At 39.2% G+C, this 22,728-nt stretch overlaps 2 protein-coding genes across 2 annotated transcripts in view; both read left to right on the forward strand.

Moving 5' to 3' along the window:
- Positions 1-3,820, forward strand: part of abca3b (ATP-binding cassette, sub-family A (ABC1), member 3b) — a 40,441-nt gene extending 36,621 nt beyond the window's left edge. The window contains exons 29-31 of the mRNA XM_047800582.1: positions 757-953; positions 1,368-1,441; positions 1,579-3,820. Coding sequence (XP_047656538.1) covers positions 757-953; positions 1,368-1,441; positions 1,579-1,716 — 409 coding nt within the window. The 3' untranslated portion in view covers positions 1,717-3,820. The remainder of the gene's footprint in view (positions 1-756; positions 954-1,367; positions 1,442-1,578) is intronic.
- A 13,571-nt stretch (positions 3,821-17,391) lies between these two features.
- LOC113639515 (cytochrome P450 2K1-like) lies at positions 17,392-22,555 on the forward strand. The gene is made up of 9 exons (XM_027141396.2): positions 17,392-17,697; positions 18,225-18,384; positions 18,571-18,720; positions 18,947-19,107; positions 19,663-19,842; positions 20,247-20,388; positions 20,481-20,665; positions 20,759-20,900; positions 21,494-22,555. Exons 1-9 carry the CDS (start codon positions 17,491-17,493, stop codon positions 21,679-21,681), a joined length of 1,515 nt encoding a protein of 504 aa, XP_026997197.1. The 5' UTR covers positions 17,392-17,490; the 3' UTR covers positions 21,682-22,555.
- Positions 22,556-22,728: the final 173 nt, after the last annotated feature.

The raw sequence follows: 22,728 nt of genomic DNA on the forward strand, positions 1-22,728 counted from the left end.
TTAAAATGTCTTCATTGTAAAGCTAAATAAATAAATAAAAGACAGAACTGGCCTTGCTGTTCCAGTACATTCAGAGGAAACTGTAGTTTAGACATTAAAATGTGCAATATATGATTAGAAACTGCAAATACATTCTAGCTGAGGGTCTGTTAGAATAGTTTACAGCAGAAAAGGATGTGGTTTTGCTACAGAACTGGCCAAAGTTCAGGTCAATGTTGGAGTGTGTTCATGAGACTACAGTCATGATTGTTTTATAAGAGACCTAAAAATATTTGAGGCAATATAAAAATCATCCGAACTTGGAAAAAGACAACACTATTCTTACATTCATTTAATATTTGTAATAGAAGTTGCCCTTGTTGCCCTTGTTCTGAGTCACTACCATAGAAACAGGTATTGCAGCCGGCCACTAGAGGGTCTCAGAGACGTTTGGCTTCACAGTTGCTCTCGTTTGTCTCTGTTTTTATGTAAAAATATGGTGAAGGTATGCAAATAAACACTATTACTATCTAAAAGTAAATAAATTTGTATGATATTTAGGTATAACTTTGCTTCCACTTTGGATACAGTTATAAAATATATTATAGATATCATATAACATGGTTGTCTGCATTTGTTTCTGTCATTGGTTTCTGACACCATTTCTGAGTTTTTGTGCACAAATATCATGTGACTGGTTTGGATGCACAAAGTTTTAAGTACAAACAACAGAATGTCTGATATATTACAATAACCTGCTGACTTCTGTGTGTGCAGTATGGAGGAGTGTGAGGCTTTGTGCACTAGACTGGCTGTGATGGTCAACGGGCAGTTCAAATGTCTGGGCAGCCCACAGCATCTAAAGAGCAAATTTGGCAGTGGATACACACTGTTAGCCAAAATTCACATGGAGGCTGATTTAGAGGAGATGGACCTTCAGCTCTTTAAAGACTTCATTGAGAGCACCTTCCCTGGTCTGTGTCTGAAACATACCCTATGTCTGAAATCGCTTGTTCACTCACTCACTCATTAACTATTTGCTATGTAGATTATTATATAGAGCTCTCTTATGGAGTAGCAGTAAAGAAGACACATCACTGATTTCAAATATACAGCAAACATAAATAAACCAAAAACTACATAAGTATTAAATGAAATTTTGGTATCAAAAACACCACTAACATGTTGGCTTTAGGTACTGCATATAGGAATGTAATTTCTCTACCGAGTTTGGACAACACTACAAATGTCTTGACACCCACACTGACATGTACTATATGGTTAATAAAGAACAAATTTACACACAGCCTGTTCTGTGATTTTGAACTGAGGCTAACTGAACTGGTATACATTAACAACTGTGCATTATTGCTCTTTTATGTTCTCAGGTAGCTTACTCAAGGATGAACACCAGGGGATGGTACATTATCACTTGACTGACAAAACATTAACCTGGGCTCAGGTACATTCTGTTCTTATTTCTTAACATGTATTTGATGGTTTTTCCACATAACCATAATATTGCCCTCTGTTGGTTGTTATTTGACACCATGACTAGTACAAATTTGTCCTAATTTTGTCACTTCTTGCCATTGCCAGGTTTTTGGGATCCTTGAGGCAGCTAAAGAGAAATATTGCATTGAGGACTATTGTGTGAGTCAGATCTCACTGGAGCAAGTTTTCCTGAGCTTTGCTCAGTTCCAGCACTGTTCTGAAGGCAGGAGAAAATCAGACTGATTAGAAAGAGAGATGAAGACTCCTGTAGTTTTCCTTTTTTCTGGCCTTTATGTGGTGCATCTTGGGCTGAACAATTTTGCTCCAGATGTTCAGGTCTCTGAAAATATCTCTCGTGTCCCCTTAAGCCCCCTTAAAAACACACACACACACACACACACACACACAGGTGCACTGGCAGTGTACTTCACTAATCTCAGATTTTGGAAGTGCTTTGAGGACTCTACTAAGCATGTGTAATGTTTGTTTAATTCTGTGCGCGTGGGCGTGCATGTCTGCGTGCGCGCATGTGCGTGTGCGCGCGCGCGTGTGTGTGTGCAAGATGTGTGTTTGGGTTTTGAGGTTATGTGTAAATGTCTACATATTGATGGAGCTGTTGGAGATCTGATGATAGTTGTTTTTTTTATTTGTTTTGCTTCAGTCCTACATTTGGCTGTATGTAATATTTAAGCTGTCCTGCAAAAACTAGTCACCTAAAGAATCAAAATAAATCTATAAACAATGCCACAGCATTCATATCTCTAAAAGCAAACACACATAGCTATATGGCAATATATAAATGTATTTTTTAAAGTTTTTTTCTATTTGAACTGTTTGCTAATCCATTCTTACACACAGTTCTGTGTTTCTAATCACATAACTTATTTGCACTGGAATCAATCCTCCAAAGAATTAGTTTAAACTGTTTGCCTCCATGGTTCACAGAAGATAAAATGAACTGTATACATTACAGATTTGCCTATATGCATTGATACCCTTTCCAAAGTTACTGTTGAAATAATCTCCACTCTTCTGGCTTTCCACTAGATTCTGGAACATTTAGCCAGTAGAGCTTTAGTAAGGTTTGGTACTGATGTTAGTTGAGGAGGCCTGGTATGCAGACAATGTTCCAGTTGATCCTAAAGGTGTTCAGGTCAGGAAACTGTGGAGACCATTTGATTTCCTCCTTTCCAACCCTTGCTTTGTACACAGGGGCATTGTCATGCTGGAATCTGTTTTGTTTCAGTGAAGAGAAATCCTAATGCTACAAAATATAAAGACAGTTTAGATACAGTAGTTGTGTGCTTTAAACTTTGTGGCTTTGTGTCTTCCCTTTGTGGGAAGACCCACATATGGGTGTGATGTTCATGAGTCCATATATATAGCTATATAGTGTAGTAGTGACAGGACCCAAAATGTATTAGAATATACTAAGAACTGAAATAATGGAATGAAGTACCTTCACATGTCCACATGCAAAACAGCTGCTGCTTCAGGTGTCAAAGCTCGGTGTTAAATTCTTATCAGACTACTAGTAAAACACCACCTGTGTTGTGACTGTGCAGACTGGTGGCAAAATATTTCAATTTAAATATCAAACTGACATAGCATATGTAAGATTTTTTGTATGTTGTATAAAGAATGGTACCTAGTCATCCTGTTCACTATTAATTCTAACGGAAAAGTGACACTACTGTGTTGTATGCATGTACAACATTTGCAAAGGTTCTTTTAATATACAATGTTGAGTTATTTTCAGTTCTGGGCAAAAAATCTGAATTACTGATTTGAGCCAATCCATTTTTAAGATTCTGTCATTCTTTAAAAAAAAAAAAGGATTTATGAAATATGGTACTTGAGTGTCAATAGTGCAAGCCTCTCCTGTCCACTCACTTATGACTGCTACATTCCTAATATCTTGACTAATGTTGTGAGTCATTCTGTTGTATAGCTGAGTGAACCATATATCATATGTTTGACCGGGTTGATGGGTGTGTGTACTGTGTGTATCCTCCATCCACGCTACTGGTATGGCATAAAGGTCTAATTGTGTAAATTACTTGTTTTTTCAAAAGATTTTTTACCTTTTTTTTTAATGTTTTTTTTTATTTATTTTCATTTGTACTTTTGCACGGTATAAAAGCTTTCACTTTTGAGCTGATTGTCAACACTGACACTCAGGTTTTTTTTATGATTATAACTGATGAATATAGTGGTAATAATGTTTAATGGATAAAAGGGAATTAAGATCATATGTACTGTACCATTAATTAATCTTGACTAATATGTATTAATTGCCATTTCTTTTTCTTTATTTATATTTTTAATAAATTTACTTAAGAATGGACTGAAACAAAGTTGTTTTTTGCTATAACAGCAACAGATAAACCCCTTAGTTCCAGTGTTCCCAATCACCAGCTGGATGTCACAAAAAATGACAAAAAATAAAGCTTTAGTGTGCTTATGCATCATTAGCAATGAATTTAAATCTAATTTGTAAAATTAAATACACACATTATCTTTATAATTTATCTTTAAATATCTACACCAATAATTTAAGCCATAATTATGCAGTACAAAATGTATTCCCAGATACTTCAAGTTAAAATATAGCTGCAAGCAGCGATGACGGGCCCTCGCACGTTTTTTTATCGCTATACGGTGCCTCCCAGAAAACAATGCACGGTGGGCAAGTGCATCAAGTGGGTAAATATCAATGGACTATTTGATGTTACTGAACCATTTGGGGACTGTGGGTAAATGAAACCCCACATTTTAGACAAACGGGGCGCTAGTGAGACACTTATGAGACACACCTTTGTCTGATGTTTTTGTCCACACTTAACAGCCGACAAATGTCTGTCAAATTTCAAGTTAATCTAAACACGCCAAAAGCCTTAAATATGCCTGAAATAAAAGTAAAATTTGACACGATGCAATGGCAACAGTGTTTGAGATATCAAATCTGTTCACAATTTCACATCTCTAATATCTGAGTCATTGTGGCCAAGTCTGGTCTCAATTGCATGAACCCTCTAGGAGGAGCATTTAAAAGTTTACCGCATGACGCTGTCAAAAAATCCACCTTTGTGACCGACACACTTCCTGGGGCCTGTTGGTGGCGCTATACCCGGGATTCACAATAAGCACATCGATGCGATTGGAATCCTTGGCCGAACATATACACCGCGTGTCATCACAATAAGACATTTTTTGGCTTAGATATTAGACATTTCCTGTTTCTCTGAATTCGCCATAACTTTGTCGCCTCGCCATGGCAGCACCGTTTGAGATATCAAAAATCCTTTCGGAATTTAGCAAGTGCAATGTCTCGGCATCATGTTCACCACATTTGGTGCAAATCGCAAGAATTCCCTAGGAGGACTACTTAAAAGGTCGATGAGATCTATATGCGTACCAACTCTCTTACATAATTGCCCGATCTGTGCACAAATGTTTGTTTTTTCATTACAGGGGGCGCTACAGAGCCTCCCTGCCAAGCCCGTATTCCCGCCTTTGCCCAAGCCTAGCGTCGCCCGACTCTGACGTGTGTACCAAATTTCAAGAGTTTTCGAGCATGTTAAGGGACCCCAATTGGCCAATGTGTGCTAAAAAAGAAAAAGAAAAAAATATATAGCTGCAAGCAGCGATGGCGGGCCCTCGCACGTTTTTTTATTGCTATACGGTGCCTCTCAGAAAACAATGCACGGTGTGCAAGTGCATCAAGTGGGTAAATATCAGTGGACTATTTGACGTTGTTACTGAACAATTTGGGGACTGTAGGTAAATGAAACTCCACATTTTAGACAAACGGGGGCGCTAGTGAGCCACTTAAGAGACACACCTTTGTCTGACCTTTTTGTCCACACTTAACAGCCGACAAATGTGATGTATGTGTCAAATTTCAAGTTATTCTAAGTGTAACCCGCGCAGCTCGCATATACCCAGCGTGACGTGCGGCTAGCGACACCGGGTACTAAAACTTGGTCTGCGTTGTGTGATGCAAAGACAGACACGGGACAGCAGGCAGCCGATTCACTGGATCTCTTTACTGATTAACAGAGACAAATAAGCATCCTCAGATTGAGTGGCCTTTATAACACTCTCCTCCATTGAATCACAGATCAAAAGGGCAGAGAGAACATAAGAAAATAAACATAATATAATATACAGAAAACATACCTGATTAACAGAGACAAATAAGCAGCCTCAGATTGAGTGGCCCTTATAACACTCTATAAAACAAATGATGCTCCTCTATTAGCATGTGCTGGTCTCACATAAAAAACAAATATACCTCAAAGAATGTAAAATGATGAAAATAATCCCAAGAATAAATAAAATAATACTTTACACATAAATTGGGGTGGAAATACCAATATACAAAATAATATTAAAATAAGGATTACATTAAATTAACAGGATGACAAAAGAAACCTACCTCTTCCATTGAATCACAGATCAAAAGGGAAGAGGAGGAGTTAGGACAGGAAATTAGGTTATACCGTGACCACTCAACACTTAAAGGACACCTTTATCAGGTATCATAAAATGTACAAGAGAACAATTTTGTGTGAATTATAACAATATTTAGTCGTATACTTTGTATACCTGTTACACTCACCCCCCAGAATTTACACAAAATTCCACAGAGGACAACAAAAACAAGAGCACAGGTCTTGAGAATGACTTGGTCTACTCTCCAGAATGAAACAGTGAAGACTACCAACATGAAAAGTTACCCAACTAAGGGATACAAATGTGAAAGAAGTCGGCCAAACCACTACACATTTTGTAGGCATACCAAAGTGCCTTTTACACTTAGAAAAACTCAGACCATTTTCTGAAACAGAATACACATGAGAAATTACAATATAACACAATATAGTACATTACACTCAGCAGTATCAGAAAGTAATGCAAACATGACTAAAAGCTTCAAACATGAATAACAGGAGAAATGGACTCCACACCAAGTAAGGTCTCGAGTTGAACCATTCAGCCTACGAACAGGCTTAATTACTCTACCAAGCCTGGTAACGTAACGATTGTCAGGGTTATTGTCAACCACAGGATCGTCCAAATCTGCAGAAACAGGGACAGTAGGTGAAAAAGCGCTAGCTACAGTGTCAGGGTCAGCAACAGAAAAATCAGCTTGTGCTTCAGAAACATCTGGAAAAGAATGAGATGCGACCCAAGAAGCTGTACAATCATCATCACACACAGCAATGTTAGAAATGACAGATAAAGACTCTGCATGTGACAAACCACCAGTGACAGGAATTGTTGACTCAGCTGCATCACATATAGATCGAGAAGGTGAGGAACAAGGACCATCACCAGCACATTCATCTACAGAAAACTCAAACTCTGTTGTGGGCAAAGGAAGAAAGTTAACTGGCAACAAGAGATTCCGATGGACCACTTTTTCATGACCAGATCTGTCACGGATCTTATAGACGTGCAGGGAAGGTTTGGAAGCGGCAATGGAGTACACGGTGGGTTCCCATTTATCGGCAAGCTTCCGTTTACCTCAACAGCCTTTGTTGGTGATAAGAACTTCTGTCTGATACAGTCAGACTGGTGTTTCTGTTCTGCAGTAGAATTCTTTTGGGCCAGTATCATAGCAGACTGCAGATCACTGACAAGAGATTGAACATAGTCATTGTAATCACAGATCGACTCATCACGAAGCACACTTAGAAACATGAGGTCAACAGGTAATCTCGGCACCCTTCCAAACATCAGGTAAAAAGGGGCAAATCCAGTTGTTTCATGGGCAGTACAGTTATACACAAATGTCATAGTTTGCACTAACTGTGGCCACTTTTGTTTAGATCTGGGTGGAAGCGATCTTAACATGTTACCTAACGTTCTATTGAACCTCTCAGTTCCACCGTTCCCCATTGGGTGGTACGGGGAGGTTCGTGACTTGTCCACACCAGCAAGATCAAGGAGCTCTGCTATTAGCTCGCTCTCAAAACTTGCTCCCTGGTCAGAATGAATACGCTGGGGGAAGCCATTAACACAGAAGAAGCCATCCCAGAGTTTCTTTGCAACACTCAGCCGATTGGTTCTGGCATGGAAAAGCGTGAGTTAGCTTGATGAAATGATCCGTGATTACCAAGACATCCACGGATTTATTGTGCCTATCCTCGGCGGCCCAGAAATCAATACAAACGAGCTCCAATGGAGCAGTAGCCTTGATGCTCTCCAAGGGTGCTCTCGCAGCTGGTTCTGGAGTTTTACTCAGGACACAACGGGTACAAGTCTTGACGTATTCACGTACATCACTTTCCATCCCAGGCCAATAAAACCTCTGGCGGGCTAACGACAGTGTACGTGGTTGGCCCTGGTGACCGGCCAAATCATGAACACCAGAAAGAGCTTCCTGTTTCAGGGATTCAGGCATCACGAACTGAATTCTCTTGTGCTTAGTGAGTGGGTCTTTGATGGCTCTGTACAGAATGCCATTGAGCAAAAAGAGTTTGTCCGACTGCTTTAAAATCCTCAATACACGCAGATCCTCATTCACACGCTCGCGCCTGAAAGGTCTGCGCTTCCTGCTGACATAGGAGGACACCCGTGAAATAACTGCATCATTGTGTTGCTGACTCTGCAATTCAGACAATGAAAAAGCATGGGTGACATCTTGACAGGCAGGAATTAAAGAGCTCATATGATCAGCTAGGGATGTTGCTCTGGATACAGCACCTAAATCCCAATCACCACAAGACGGCAAGACGGACGAAACATCCTCAGCAGTCATAGAAACATCCACCACAGAAGTTTGATCACGTTCAGTGCCAAGCGTTTGTGGCTGGCACGTGAGATGGAACGCTCTTTGTACAAAATCATCTTCCACACTGTGTACATGTTTCAACAGCTCTGAGTAAGGCTCGGTCAGAATTCGTTGACTCACCGGCTTGACAAACGGGTCACGACTGAGCGCATCCGCCACAACGTTTAACCGTCCAGGGATGTACTTGATCTTAAAGTTGTACGGGGCAAGTTTTGAAACCCAGCGCTGCTCACATGCATCCAGTTTAGGTTTTGTCATGATGTATGTGAGCGGGTTATTATCGGTCCACACGGTGAACTCATGGCCTTTAAGCCAATGGCTGAACTTGTCACATACAGTCCATTTCAAGGCCAAAAACTCCAGCCTGTGTACAGGGTAATTGGCTTGGCTGTGGTTCAAAGACTTGCTGGCGAACGCTATTGGACGTGCTTTGTCCTCGCCAGCAGAAACTTTAGAAAGCACTGCGCCAAGGCCATTCAATGATGCGTCAGTGCAGAGGATGAAGGGACGCTCAAAGTCAGGGTGGGCCAACACCACGCTCTTGACAAGGGCTCTCTTTAACTCCTCAAAGGCAACATTACAGTCAGGAGTCCAGTCTTGAGGGGTCAACTCCCGGAAAGTGCCATTAGTATTACGATGACTCGTGCCTTTCACCAAACCTCTTTGACCAGCAGTCAACTTGAACAATGGCTTTGCGATTTGAGAGCAGCCAGGGAGGAAGCTTTGGTAGTAAAGAACCATGCCCAGAAATGACCTAATTCTCTTTGGCGGAGGTGTGCTGCCATCCTCTTTCATCAAGTCTTTCTCCTGAAAGGCAGCAATGACTGCAACCTTATCTTCATCCACTGAAACTCCTGAACCGCTGATCACATGGCCCAAAAACTTGATGGAACGCCTGAGGAAGTGACACTTTTTTGGAGCCAACTTCAAATTACTAGCTCTCAACCGTGCAAACACCACTTATAAGCGCCTCAATGCCCCGTCCTCAGAGCGGGCGAAAACCAGCAAATCGTCGAGATAGCAAAGGAGGCTGGAAAAGTTAAGATCTCCAAATACGCTGAGCATCATGCGCATAAAGGATGCTGGACTGTTACACAGGCCCTGCGGGAGACGGTTATATTCATAAGCCCATGGACGTTGTGAATGCTGTGTAATGCCGATCAGCTACATGGAGTGGGACATTATAGAATCCCGATGTTAAATCCATGGAGCTGAACAGAAGATTGCCACCAAGAGCAGCCAGGCAATACGCCTGATGGGGCAAAGGATGAGCATCCTTTATAGTCTTTGCATTAAGCCAGCGAAAATCAGTGCAGACTCTTAACGAACCATCCTTCTTCCAAACCATTACCAAAGGAGATGCATACTTGCTAACTGACTTGCTGATAATGCCTTTTTCTTCCATTTCAGAGAGAACTACTCGCAACTTATGGTAGTGGGCAGGAGGGATTCGGCGGTAGGGCAGACGGAACGGACGTTCATCACATAAATGTATCCTTCGCCTCTCCACAATCAAGTCTGTCTCTGGAGAAAACATCACGATAAGACACAATAACACTTGCCAACTTCTCCTTCCATAAGTCGGAGACTTCACACGCATTGATATTAATGTCATCCAAGCCGTACTCGTGCAATAACCTAATAGGATCGACAGATAGCACAGGCTTGGGGAAAGCTGTCTCAGGAACATCATGAGATCTGCACAGATTTTGTGTGACAGCAACATCCTCTACTGCCAAACAAGGAGACACATCAGCCAGCTTAGCATTGTTATTGGGGACTGCGTGGGGTTCAAAATCTTCATCGGCACCCATCGATCACCCCAAATAGGGCTCACCATGCGTCCCACAAGAACATGACGGGGTGCTGAACGTGAAGTAGTGGGTTCAACAATGACTGCGCTCCCTGGGGAAACAGGAATGTTAGCAGGAAGTTTTCCCCAGACCAGGTGTTCACATCTGGGAAGTAAGGTAACAGCTTGACAGAGCTTCACCGAGCTTAACAGGCTGGCAAGGACCAGACCAACGAGAAATACAGCTCAAAAGCTCAAGGAACTCTTCAGACTCAGGATTGCTGTTTTTACATGAAATTACTTCCCAGTACTTCTTTTCAGCTTTCATCTTCTTAAGCACGCATTTGATAACGTTACTGCCGATAGTGAACTCATCTTTCTGTCCAGGCACTACTAAAGTAGGAACGATAAACTTGAATCCATAGACTTCGATTTCCAGGTCATAAGTGCACTTAGGCTGAATAGTAAGACCACCACAGCCCACCAGGACCACGTTACCAGGAACTACTGAAGGTTGCGAAAGAACTCCCTCAGCACGCAACTTGGATTCACTCTCCGTACTCAGGGTGCAAGCCATACTGCCGGAATCTAGCAAACCATTCAGTACAGACTGGCCACTGACAGTCACAGGAGCATAAAACAGTTCACTAGCTCCATCAATCCTCTGAGATCCCACATACAGCACCGTTTTATCAGGCGGCTGCAACTTGCAACTATTTACAAAAATCTCATGTAGGTCCGACTCATCTTTTAGGGGAAGTACATCACCACCCATGCTACCCCCTCCCACACATTTAGTTTAACTGAGTAGCAGAAGAACGTGGTTCAAAGCTTGATGTCTTTGGACAATCACTCTTAAAGTGTCCAGGCTTGAAGCAGCTACGGCAAAGCCTCTGCCGCATGCAATGAGTATGTGTAGTGTGCTCTTTAGACCGACATACTTTACATGTTGGGCCCACACTAGGCCTGGTGTCTGATGTTGTGACGTGACATCCAATATTGGACGAGGACAGTGGGGCAGTGCAGAGAGACAGAATTTTATCCATCATGCCGACTAACTGCTGCATACTATCGTTAGGTGTAAAAGGGACAGCGTTGGGATTGAGCTGACCATTTAAACATGGTGACTGACCAGAGGGGGGCTCAAACTGTTTGGTAGAACTCGATTCAGGATTGTCATGGACAGTCACAGTGTCCTGATGGCAGGCGAACACAGGTGAATAACGTTGGGTTCTAGCAGAAGTTCTTTTCAGGTTCCTGCGGTGACAATCTAGCCGCTCCTGAACCTCGGCAGCACTCCACTGTTCATCAGGCTTGAACTGAAAAGACAAAGCAAGGCTAGGATCTGGACAGTGAGAGACAAACATCATAACAGATTCAGCTGCTGGATCCTCAACACACTTGTTGCACCTACATAAACACTCATCAGCCACATCGATCGCTTTATTCAGCTGTATCCAGTAGTCCATTGGACTCTCATCCACCTTAGGGAGCGTGTTGTAGAAGTCAGCCAAAGGCATGTTTGAGTAAGTCAACTCACTGAAATTACGCTTCAGTATATCAAACACTGTGGCGGGGAGCACTGCAGTAGCCTGCCCTGGGAAGCTACGTAAGGACACTTTGACCACGTCCCTTGCATTTCCAGCCAATCTGCTCAAAATGAGATCAGAAGCAGTTTCATCAGTGCATTTCTTACTGTTCAAATAACTGTACATCATGTCCTCCCATTCGTGCACAGTAAATGAATCACTTCGATCACCCCTAATCAATGGTGGAGGTGTCACATCATGTTGGACAATCACTTTCAATTTTGATGTATCAACAGAGTCATCTGAATGCTGTACATTTGACTTAGACTGCATTTGGCTGGGTTGTTGTGTTAAAGTAAGACTGGCCGAAATGCTCTCACCAATTTTCTGAGCTAAATCAGAAATAAAACCACCTAAGGTTTGAGCGTGCAAAAGGTGTGGAACAGGCAGTAGGGCCTACTGAGGCACCAATGGCTGAATCAGATGCATGTACCTGGTCAATATCTGCATTAAACAATGCCCTTCCCCTCCCAAAACAGTGAGGTGGAGTTTCAGACAATTTTACAGGGCGACTAAACACAGCCCCACTACCCCTTGCTGCTGGAAACATAGCATTAGGGTGTTACACAGAGCTAAAGTTATCTTGACTAACAGTGTCCTCAAACATGACTTAACTTGAAAAGTAAACACTAAGAGATATGCAAAAAAATGGAATTAAACGCACTAAAAACACTGTATATATATGTATACTTTGCAGAAATGCATGTAACAAGGCCCTCTCAAGCGGTACAGTGTGACGTCTCACGAAGAGAAAAAAACTTGTGACAATCACAAAAAGCTCCGTTATAATGAGCATGCATCAGCGCGAAGAACAGTTCAGCATACAGTCAGGGAAGATTGGGGAAGAAAAGAAGAAAAAGAAAAAAAAAGTCACACGGAAAAAAAATGTTCAGTCGCACGGAACAGTTCAAAACACATTAAAGTGTATATATCACGAGTATCATTGAATCACAGATCAAAAGGGAAGAGGAGGAGTTAGGACAGGAAATTAGGTTATACCGTGACCACGCGACACTTAAAGGAGAAGCACACCTTTATCAGGTATCATAAAATGTACAAGAGAACAATTTTGTGTGAATTATAACAATATTTAGTCGTATACTTTGTATACCTGTTACATAAGCACGCCAAAAGCCTTAAATATGCTTGAGATAAAAGTAAAATTTGACACGATGCCATAGCAACGGTGTTTGAGATATCAAAAATCCGTTTGCAATTTCGCATTAGATTCAATCGCATGAATCCTCTAGGAGGAGTATTTAAAAATTCATTGCATGCATCTGTCAAAAAATCCACCTTTGTGACTGACACACTTCCTGGGGCCTGTTGGTGGCGCTATACCCGGGACTCACAATAAGTACATCGTTACGATCGGAATCCTTGGCCAAACATACACACCGCGTGTCATCACAATAAGACATTTTTTGCCTTAGACAGAAGACACTTCCTGTTTCTCTGAATTCGCAATAACTTAGTCGCCTCGCCATGGCAGCACCGTTCGAGATATCAACAATCCCTTCGCAATTTAGCAAGTGCAACGTCTCGGCATCATGTTCACCACTTTTGGTGTCAGTGCACAGCTTGTAATAAAGCTGGTAATTTTTATACATTTTTGTTTTTGTATAGACCGTATATTATATTATGTCTTTATTCTTTTTATATATTTTTGCTGCTGTAAAAGAGAAATTTCCCCATTGTGGGACGAATAAAGGTATATCTTATCCTATCTTATCTTATCTTAAACTCACACTGCAGATCAGAGTCATGTGATTTCATGATTACGCTGCTATTTACTCCTGAACACTTTGGTTTACATAAGGTATTGGTCTACACTTTGGACTACATAGGTGAACTGTCTTTCAGGACTGGAATAAAGGTAAAGTCTGGATTTGACTGGCAGTGTTTGTGCAGCACTCATTAACAGAAAACATCAAGAGGCCAGTTTAAATTGTGGCACAGTTTACAGAAATAAATGAGTCGTGAATGATCTTTAGTGGACACCAAATTCAGACGTGTTTTTTTTTTTTTTTTTAAACATTGAGTTGTAATCAGCCCACAACCTATCTCACTATCCAGGTCATAGTCATTATGCTGCTATGTACTTGTAAACACTGATCTACTGCAGATGAACTTGTCTTTCATGACTGGAGTAAAGGTAAAGTCTGAATTTGACTGAGTGCTTTACTGCAGTATTATAGCAACTTTCACTTAGTCCCTACTAGCAATCTACTCACATTAACGTGAAATATCATACAAGAGGCCAGTTCGCAAGAACGTCTCATTTTTGCTAAGTCTGAGTTTCATTTCTGTAAGCCTGAAATAGACAAATTTTGTTTCCACCAAAAAATTAAATATATGTATTTTATAAATAACCATTAAAATAAAAGATCAGCCATAACACAAAAATCACCTGACTAATGTTGTTCAGCTTGTGTCAGTAGAACAGATCTTTCTGACTTCACAAGATCTCTGATGATGTGCTGTGGAAATTTTTGCAGCCTATTTTTTTGCTTGACTTTTGACACTTTTTTAATGGTGGCTTGATCTTAGACATTAGGTAGAAGGCATTCACCTTTTCCCTAGTGTGTATTTTGATCATGTGATTGTGAAGTTGCAGGTGCACTAAAGTTAGCCACACCCACCCCAGTAATGGTAAAGCTGCTGCTAACATGGTGGAGCAAACAAAGCAGAGTATTTTGCAACTGTTTTGTAGCTGCATTAAATAAGCTGACTAAAATATATGGGTGGCTACTGTATTGCTGTTTGAGATGCATGCTAACATATTTCCTTATCATATAAGTGTCTCCATTCCATAAAGTTAAGAAGCAGTTTAAAAAGATATTCTTATTCACCCGATATAAAGTGGTGTGAAAAAGTGTTGGCCCCTTCCTGATTTATTTTTTTTGCATGTTTGTCACTCGTTAATGGTTCAGATCACAAAACAAATTTAAATATTTGTCAAAGATAACACAAGTAAACACAACATGCAGTTTTCAAATGAAGGTTTTTATTATTAAGGGACAACAAAATCCAAACCTACATGGCCCTGTGTGAAAAAGTGTTTGCCCCTAAACCTAATAACTGGTTGAGCCACCCTTAACAGCAATAACTGCAATCAAGCTCTTACTATTATTTTAGCAAAAACTTGCATTGAGTTTGTTACAGTGCTGTGGAGGAATTTTGGTCCACTCATCTTTGCAGAATTGTTGTAATTCAGCCACACTGGAGGGTTATCAAGCATGAACCGCCTTTTTAAGGCCACAGCATCTCAGTAGGATTCAGGTGAGGACTTTGACTAGGCCACTCCAAAGTCTTCATTTTGTTTTTCTTTAGCCAGTCAGAGGTGGACTTGCTGGTGTGTTTTGGATAATTGTCCTGCTGCAGAACCCAAGTTCGCTTCAGCTTGAGGTCACAAACAGATGGCCGCACATTGTCCTTCAGTATTTTTGGTAGACAGCAGAATTCATGGTTCCATTTATCACAGCAAGTCTTCCAAGTCCATCAAGATGTTTTCTGGCAAATCTGAGAGAAAGCCTTTTTGTTCTTTTTGCTCAGCAGTGGTTTTCATCTTGGAACTCTGCCATGCAGGCCATTTTTGCCCAGTCTCTTTCTTATGGTGGAGTCATGAACACTGACCTTAACTGAGGCAATGGAGGCCTTCTTTGGATGTTGTTGTGGTCTTTTGTGACATCTTGGATGAGTCTCTTGGGGTAAATTTGGTCGGGCCGCCACTGCTGGGCAGGTTCACCACGGTTCCATGAGTTCGCCATTTGTGGATAATGGCTACACTGTGGTTTGCTGGAGTCCCAATGCTTTAGAAATGGCTTTATAACCTTTTCCAGACTAATAGATCTCAATTACTTTCTTTCTTATTTGTTCCTGAATTTCTTTGGATCTCAGCATGATGTGTAGCTTTTGAGGATCATTTGGTCTACTTCACTTTGTCAATTAGGTCTTGTGTGATTTCTTGATTGTGAGCAGGTGTGGCTGTAATCATGCCTGAAATAAAAAATCAGGAAGGGGGTCAACACCACTGTATACACTGATCAGCCATAACATTAATCCACCAGCCTTATATTGCATGGACTCCACAAGACCTCTGGAGGTGTGCTGTGGTATCTGTCACCAAGACATTAGCAGTAAATAATTTACATTCTGTAGTTTTGAAATGGAGCCTCCATAGCTAGGACTTTTATGTCTAGTACATCCCACAGATGAATGACTATATTAGGCCAAGTCAACACCTTAAACTCTTTGTCATGTTCTTTAAACCATTCATGCAGTGTGGCAGGGTGCCTTATCCTGCTCAAATCACCACTGACATTAGGGGATAACATTAGCGAGAAGGGCTGTACATGAGATGTAACAATGTTTAGGTAAATGGTAGATGACATACACATGAATACCAGGACCCAAAGTTTCCCAGAAAAACATTACCCAGTGCAGCACACTGTAATTGTTGGCTTGCCTTCTTCCCCTACTGCATCCTGGATCAATCTTTTAACCAGGTAAGCAGCACACATGCATGTGGCAGTCCACAAGATGTAAAAAAAATTATTCATATATCAGTACAGGACATCTTCTTCCATTGTCCAGTTCTGGTACTTATGTGCCTATGGTAGGTGCTGGGATCAGTATGGACACTAACTAGTTTGCTGCTACACAGCCTTATACACAGCAAGCTACTGTATAATGAACTGTTTTCTAACAACTTTATATCACAGACAGTGTTAACTTTTTTCACCAATTTAGTTGGGCCATGGCCCAGTCACCAGTTCACCAGATGTTGCCAGCCTAAGATTATTGATAGGTACTATTCACTGCATCTGGGGAACACCCCACAAGACCTGCTGTTTTGAAGATGCTCTGACCCTGTTGTCTAGCCATCACAATTTGTCCTCTGTAAGTTAGGTTTCAGCCTTTTTAATGGCTGAGTGGTGTGTGTAAATAGCAGTGTCACAGAAATAGAGGCCAATTTTTGAAATGCATGACCTCTATCCTACTATCCCACACCTGATCATTTTAGAGTTAAGCTGTAAATAATATAAACTATCATTTAACGAATTAAACATATGATGAATATTATTAATGATATTATTTAATGAGACTGGAGAGAGCTGTAATGCAGAGCATGCATGGTATCTTTCCACTTCCTCTAAATAAAAATATCTGAACGAATTGTTACAACACTTTTTACAGCTTTGTAATGACTACCCACGGGATTAGGATAAAGGGTAAACCAAGCACTGTTGACTGACAGCTCTAATATAGCACTGGAACGCAATCACAGACTAAATTAAATGAACAATAAAAATCATTTAACAAGTCATACACTTTGAACTGTGTTAGTGTGCGTTATGACAGATATTGTTAAGAAAGTGAAAAAAATCAAAAACAAAATAATTGTTAATTAAATAACATTATTATCTACTGTACATCAAACAATTGAAAAATAAATAAAGAATAAATTATTTGAAAAACAATAGGATAAAATAAAATAAAATCTTACCCATTAAAAAAAATTAGTTGGTAATTTCTCCCTTCACCTACTTTGAAATGTGATGTTTAAAGCTCTATACTGATAAGATTAAAGATCCCTGTTATAAAGAGTGCCATGCATAATTTGCCTTAGTTATTCATGGTAATGTGTAACTTCAAGATTATGTAACCTTTATTGAGCCTCTTTTGTCATTGTGTCATTGTCTTTTTTCAAAGAATGCCTTCTGTGATGTAAGTGTCCTTGCCCTGGATTATCCATTATACTGTATATATACACGTGTGTTTGCCTTTGGAATTTCCAGAGCATTAGAAACACTGGTCATAGAGGTTTTAGAATGGCTGTGGTGGAAAGTCTTCTTCTGCAGGCTACTGGCACAAGCATATTGCTTGGTCTTTTTGTTCTCTTGGTGGTTATTTATTTCTATTTATCAAGCTCTAGCTTTAAGGAAGAAGCTAATGAACCTCCTGGACCCAAGCCACTGCCTCTTCTGGGAAACCTGCTTCAGCTGGACTTGGACAGACCCCACGAATCACTTTCTGAGGTAAGAACAGTCAATAGCATCGCTAATGTATATCAAGCAGTGCATCCTCTTTGAAAGTTCAGAGAAAAGACATATATTCTGACCTGAAAAAAACATAGTTTAGTTTAGTACACTAAAAACGTAATCCAGTGGAAGAGAAGTGGGATAATACGTTAATCTTTTACCAAAAGTTTTAAATGAAATCTACAAGCAAAATATTAATTAAATCACTTGGGTATATTCTGTAGAAAGTGGGCAGAAGAAATAATCTATTTTTCTGCTGTAATATCAAAGTAAACTATTATCCATGTATCACTGGAGCAAATGGAGTGAAGTATTTCTTCTGGTAGCCGCATTGCATAAGCTGTAAAAATAATATAGGCAGCTTGCTGATTGGTTGTATATGCATTCAGATAAATTTCCTTATCATACATTCCACTCACTTAATTAGCAGAAAGTGAGAGATAGCTGAGAGATAAGAGAGACAGCAGGACTGATGAAGACATAAATTTTTACAGTGCTCATGAATGTCCAATTCTTTCTTCCAGCTTGCCAAGACATATGGATCTGTGTTCAAAGTTTATTTTGGCACCAAGAAAGTCATTGTCTTAGCAGGATACAAAACAGTTAAACAGGCACTTGTTAACTATGCTGAGGAGTTTGGGGAAAGAGAAATCAATCATACATTTAAGTTTGCTGAAAACCATGGTAAGGGATTTTATATTATATTTAAATCATGTACTACTATATTTTTCACATCAGAACATTTATTGTCAGGCATCTTTTATGCAGGAAAACTACAATTTACACTTTAAAAGTGTATGAAGAGAAACTGATGAAAAAAATGAAGATTAAACATTTTTTAAATGAAGATTAAACTTTTTTGTTCTTTAGGAATCCTGTTTTCTAATGGGGAGAACTGGAAAGAGATGAGACGATTTGCTTTATCAAATCTTCGAGACTTTGGAATGGGAAAGAGAGGCAGTGAAGAAAAAATCATTGAGGAAATCCAATACCTTAAAGAAGTGTTTGAGAGCTTTGGGGGTACCCAGATAATTTAATTACATTTCAGAGAAATATAATCAGAGTCTATCTTCTATTTAGATTTCATAAATTTAACACAGCATATATAGATTTTTATTTTTAACAAATATCTCACACTGCTCATAATAAATACAGATCAATCAAATACAGTCTCATACAGTCTCATACATATCTTTCAGAAATTTATTTGTATTTATTTACAATAAAACTTTTTATTTCTCCAAAGGAAAACCATTTGACACAACCCAACCAATGAACTATGCTGTCTCCAACATCATCTCGTCCATAGTGTATGGAAACAGATTTGAATACAGTGATACTCAATTTAAAGATATGGTCCAGAGGGCCAATGAAAATGTCAGGATTGGTGGATCTGCTTCTATGCGAGTAAGTAATGACTAGAGTTTCTTCTTATATCTGAAAGTAAATGTCAGATTTCCTAAAATTTAGTATTCAGGTGTATGGATTGATTTGCAATGTATGACATTATTAGAAATAAACTGATGACCTGTATTAAAGTTTCCCTTAATTTATTGGGATGCAGTACAGACCAACAAATTATTCATGTATAAGTGATAAACTACACTAAATGTGTACATTCATCTGGGGTGTAATTGGTTGTTTTGAATAAGTTTGGACAAATTATAAGGAGCAGCTGCATGATGCTGCTGCAGAAATGTTGCTGATGTCCACCTGTCGATAACTGTTCTGTTTGTCTTCTATTATATGTAACACTGATTCATGCTGTATCTATGACAGTTTTAGTATAGGTTTGGTACTGATAATGTGATCACATTCTATTAGTAATGTATATAGTGCTGATGTGTTGCTTTAAAACAATGAACCATTTGCATGAGTGTAGGGTTTGTGGTAATATTTGAATTTGTGCTACATAGTGTACAAAATAATGACCAATTACCTTCCATTTTCTAATATTTCAAGATCTTCAACATACTTCCCTGGATAGGACCATTTTTGAAAAGCAGAAGAACACTCCGTATGAATGCTGAAAAAAACAAGACACAGGTCTGTAACCTGGTGAGTGATCTTCAGGAGACACTGACTCCAGTGGAACGCAGAGGATTTGTCGATTCCTTTCTCCTCCGGAAACAAAGTGATGAGGTATGAAAGGTTTTAGTTCAAGTGGACAGACAGAATTCATTGTGTCTAGCTAAGCCGTTTTCGATTCTTTATAACACTTTTTAGTCAAATACTGTAACAAAAACAAGCCTGCACTTCCACTAGCTCTTTACACCTCTATTCTATGCTTGCTGCACCTCTAGCACACACCCATACACACAAAAAAATCTTGCATTGTCCTCTTCTTGACATATTGCATTGCTTGCATTACTCATTTGGGTAAGTCACTTAAAAAAATTGCTAAAGTAATAAATGAATAAATATAGATGCTTACACCTGCTTGCATATAGTATTTGCTTGAAAAAAAATCAGTCTAAATGTGTCTCCTGACTAATTAATGAATTCAATGAATTCTAATGTTAGCTCTGTGGTGTCTGGTTTTATAGCAGTCAGGACAGAAAAACTCTCGTTTCAATGAGAGGAATCTTATCACCACAGTGATAAATCTTTTTGTGGCTGGTACTGATACCACTAGCACAACACTGCGCTGGGGAATGCTGCTTATGGCCAAGTACCCTCACATACAGGGTAAGTGAACTTACTGTATACAGAAAGTGCATTTATGATTCTTGGTCTAAGTGGATATATTTTCTGCTAATCATGAATGTTTATACATGAAGATAAAGTCCAGGAAGAGATTGACAAAGTGATTGGAGGTCGTCAGCCAGTTGTAGAGGACAGAAAGAACTTACCTTACACAGATGCAGTAGTCCATGAAATCCAGAGACTGGCCAACATAATACCCATGAGTCTCCCCCATACCACCAGCTGTGATGTGAACTTTAACGGATTCTTTATTAAGAAGGTAATGTTAATGTTAATCGAATTCACCTCAGCTTAAAATGTGCGTTAAAAACATTGCTTTCATATTTAACAATTTATTAATTGTCTCTTCAAGGGCACAACTGTTTACCCTTTACTGATGTCTGTATTGAGGGATGAGAGTCAGTGGAAGAGCCCACACACCTTTGACCCAGAAAATTTCCTTGATGAACAGGGACAATTTGTTAAAAAAGATGCCTTCATGCCTTTTTCTGCAGGTGATTTATTTGATCATAAAACACATCATGAGAATAATCACATGATTTACTTCCAATGTGTTCTTTGTTAAAGGTTTTTGTATAATTTTTCTACAAAGAACACATCATGAGAATAATCACATGATTTACTTCCAATGTGTTCTTTGTTAAAGGTTATCAAGCAAGCAAACAAACGCAAATCCTAGATATTAGGATTATTAAAAGTGCTGTAAAATGTAGAAAAATTATACATAAATTTAAGGCCAGGAAAAAATTAAGCAGAGTGGTGAACATTTTGACCACATCAATTTTATACTCTGAAGTACCCCCTAAGAAATTAAATCTAAATGTACATGCATAAACATTCCTGGGTTTGTCCTGCTGGTTTATATGACACTATAAAGTAGTTTTTCCATTTCAGAGATGACAAAGACAATAGCCAGAAATATTCTAAAAAATGAAAAATAATAAAAAATAATAAAAATAAGGAACGCTTTTTGTAAGATTGTATTTTGTGGTATGATCTCACATGAACTAAATAGGAATGACATGTTTAAGACAAAAATGCGTGGCAACAGAAACCTGAAATCTGAGAACTGCCTTTTTGCTTTTAGGACGTAGGGTGTGTCTTGGAGAAAGCCTGGCCAGGATGGAGCTCTTCCTCTTCTTCAGCGCCCTCCTGCAGCACTTCCGCTTCACTCCACCTCCAGGGGTGTCTGAGGATCAGCTGGACCTCACAGGTGTGGTTGGGCTGACTGTGAACCCATCTCCCCACAAGCTTTGTGCAGTGAAACGGACTTAATCAAAGACAAATAAGAAATAGTACTTAAGATGGGAAAATAGATTCTTCTCCATTTTATTTTATACTAATATATTTAAAAAAGAAAATCCTGAATTCTGTATAATATCATCAAAATTCATTTTTCTATTTTATGTTTTACTATTAACAACTTCTCTAGCTCAATTCCACACTTGAGTGCATCTATTCAGTGCATATGTTTAACTCATCTTTTTGTTTGCTCAAGTTGTAAGTTAGAAAGTTTTTTTTAGTTTGATTAGGTTTCAAAATGTTTAGCACTGACAGTATATGTAGCTACTGTAAGAACATCCTTGATGTTATTTATTTTATCACAATTATTCTTGGTGGTAAAATTTTTTGAAGCAATGCATTTAGGGGGGATGTTAGTGTGAGAGATATGGTTAGTGAGACCAAATAGAATTTTAGAGATGACCTCTTCTTTTAAAGGCATCTGTTTACTTAAGCAGACATTCACACTGACAAAGCTAAAATACGTGTGAGTGTTGCATGAAAACAACCCAAAACTACGTTTTGGAAAAGAAACTGGATGCTTAGTAGTTAAGGCATTGGACCCCTGAGCAAGGACCTTAATTGCTCAGTGCATAATGAGATAAAATGTAAGTTGCTCTGGATAAGGGCGTCTGCCAAATGCTGTAAATGAAACCTAAATAAATAATAAAAACTACATCACAGACTTATTATTATGAATCAAAAAATAATATAGACCTTGTAAAAAGATTTAGTTTTTTACCCAACAACATTTGATACAATGCTTCTCAGCAGATATGTATGAGACTGTACTGTATTTGATTGATATGTATATATGAGCAGTGTGTGATATTTGTTAAAAATAAAAATCTATATATGCTGTGTTATATTTCTTTTGTATATTGCACCTGAACTGTGGCTGTCATATTAAAGTTATGAATCAGTAAATTCTCAATTTTAGTACACAATTGTGTGTTCAAGTCAGTATTTAACCTGTATACCTACACCATTTTTCAGGTTTACTTTTAATTTCATGATCAAATTTGCACAATGTTTCACAAA

This window comes from Tachysurus fulvidraco, chromosome 15, assembly GCF_022655615.1.
Source record: "Tachysurus fulvidraco isolate hzauxx_2018 chromosome 15, HZAU_PFXX_2.0, whole genome shotgun sequence".
NCBI classification, from domain to species: Eukaryota; Metazoa; Chordata; class Actinopteri; order Siluriformes; family Bagridae; genus Tachysurus; species Tachysurus fulvidraco.

Bases quoted from the DNA above. Each gene is read 5' to 3' on its own strand.
- LOC113639515 (XM_027141396.2), top strand. From the start codon at position 17,491: ATGGCTGTGGTGGAAAGTCTTCTTCTGCAGGCTACTGGCACAAGCATA. The intron at 17,698-18,224 runs GTAAGAACAGTC...TCTTTCTTCCAG, and splicing joins CCCACGAATCACTTTCTGAG to CTTGCCAAGACATATGGATC. The intron at 19,108-19,662 runs GTAAGTAATGAC...TAATATTTCAAG, and splicing joins GTGGATCTGCTTCTATGCGA to ATCTTCAACATACTTCCCTG.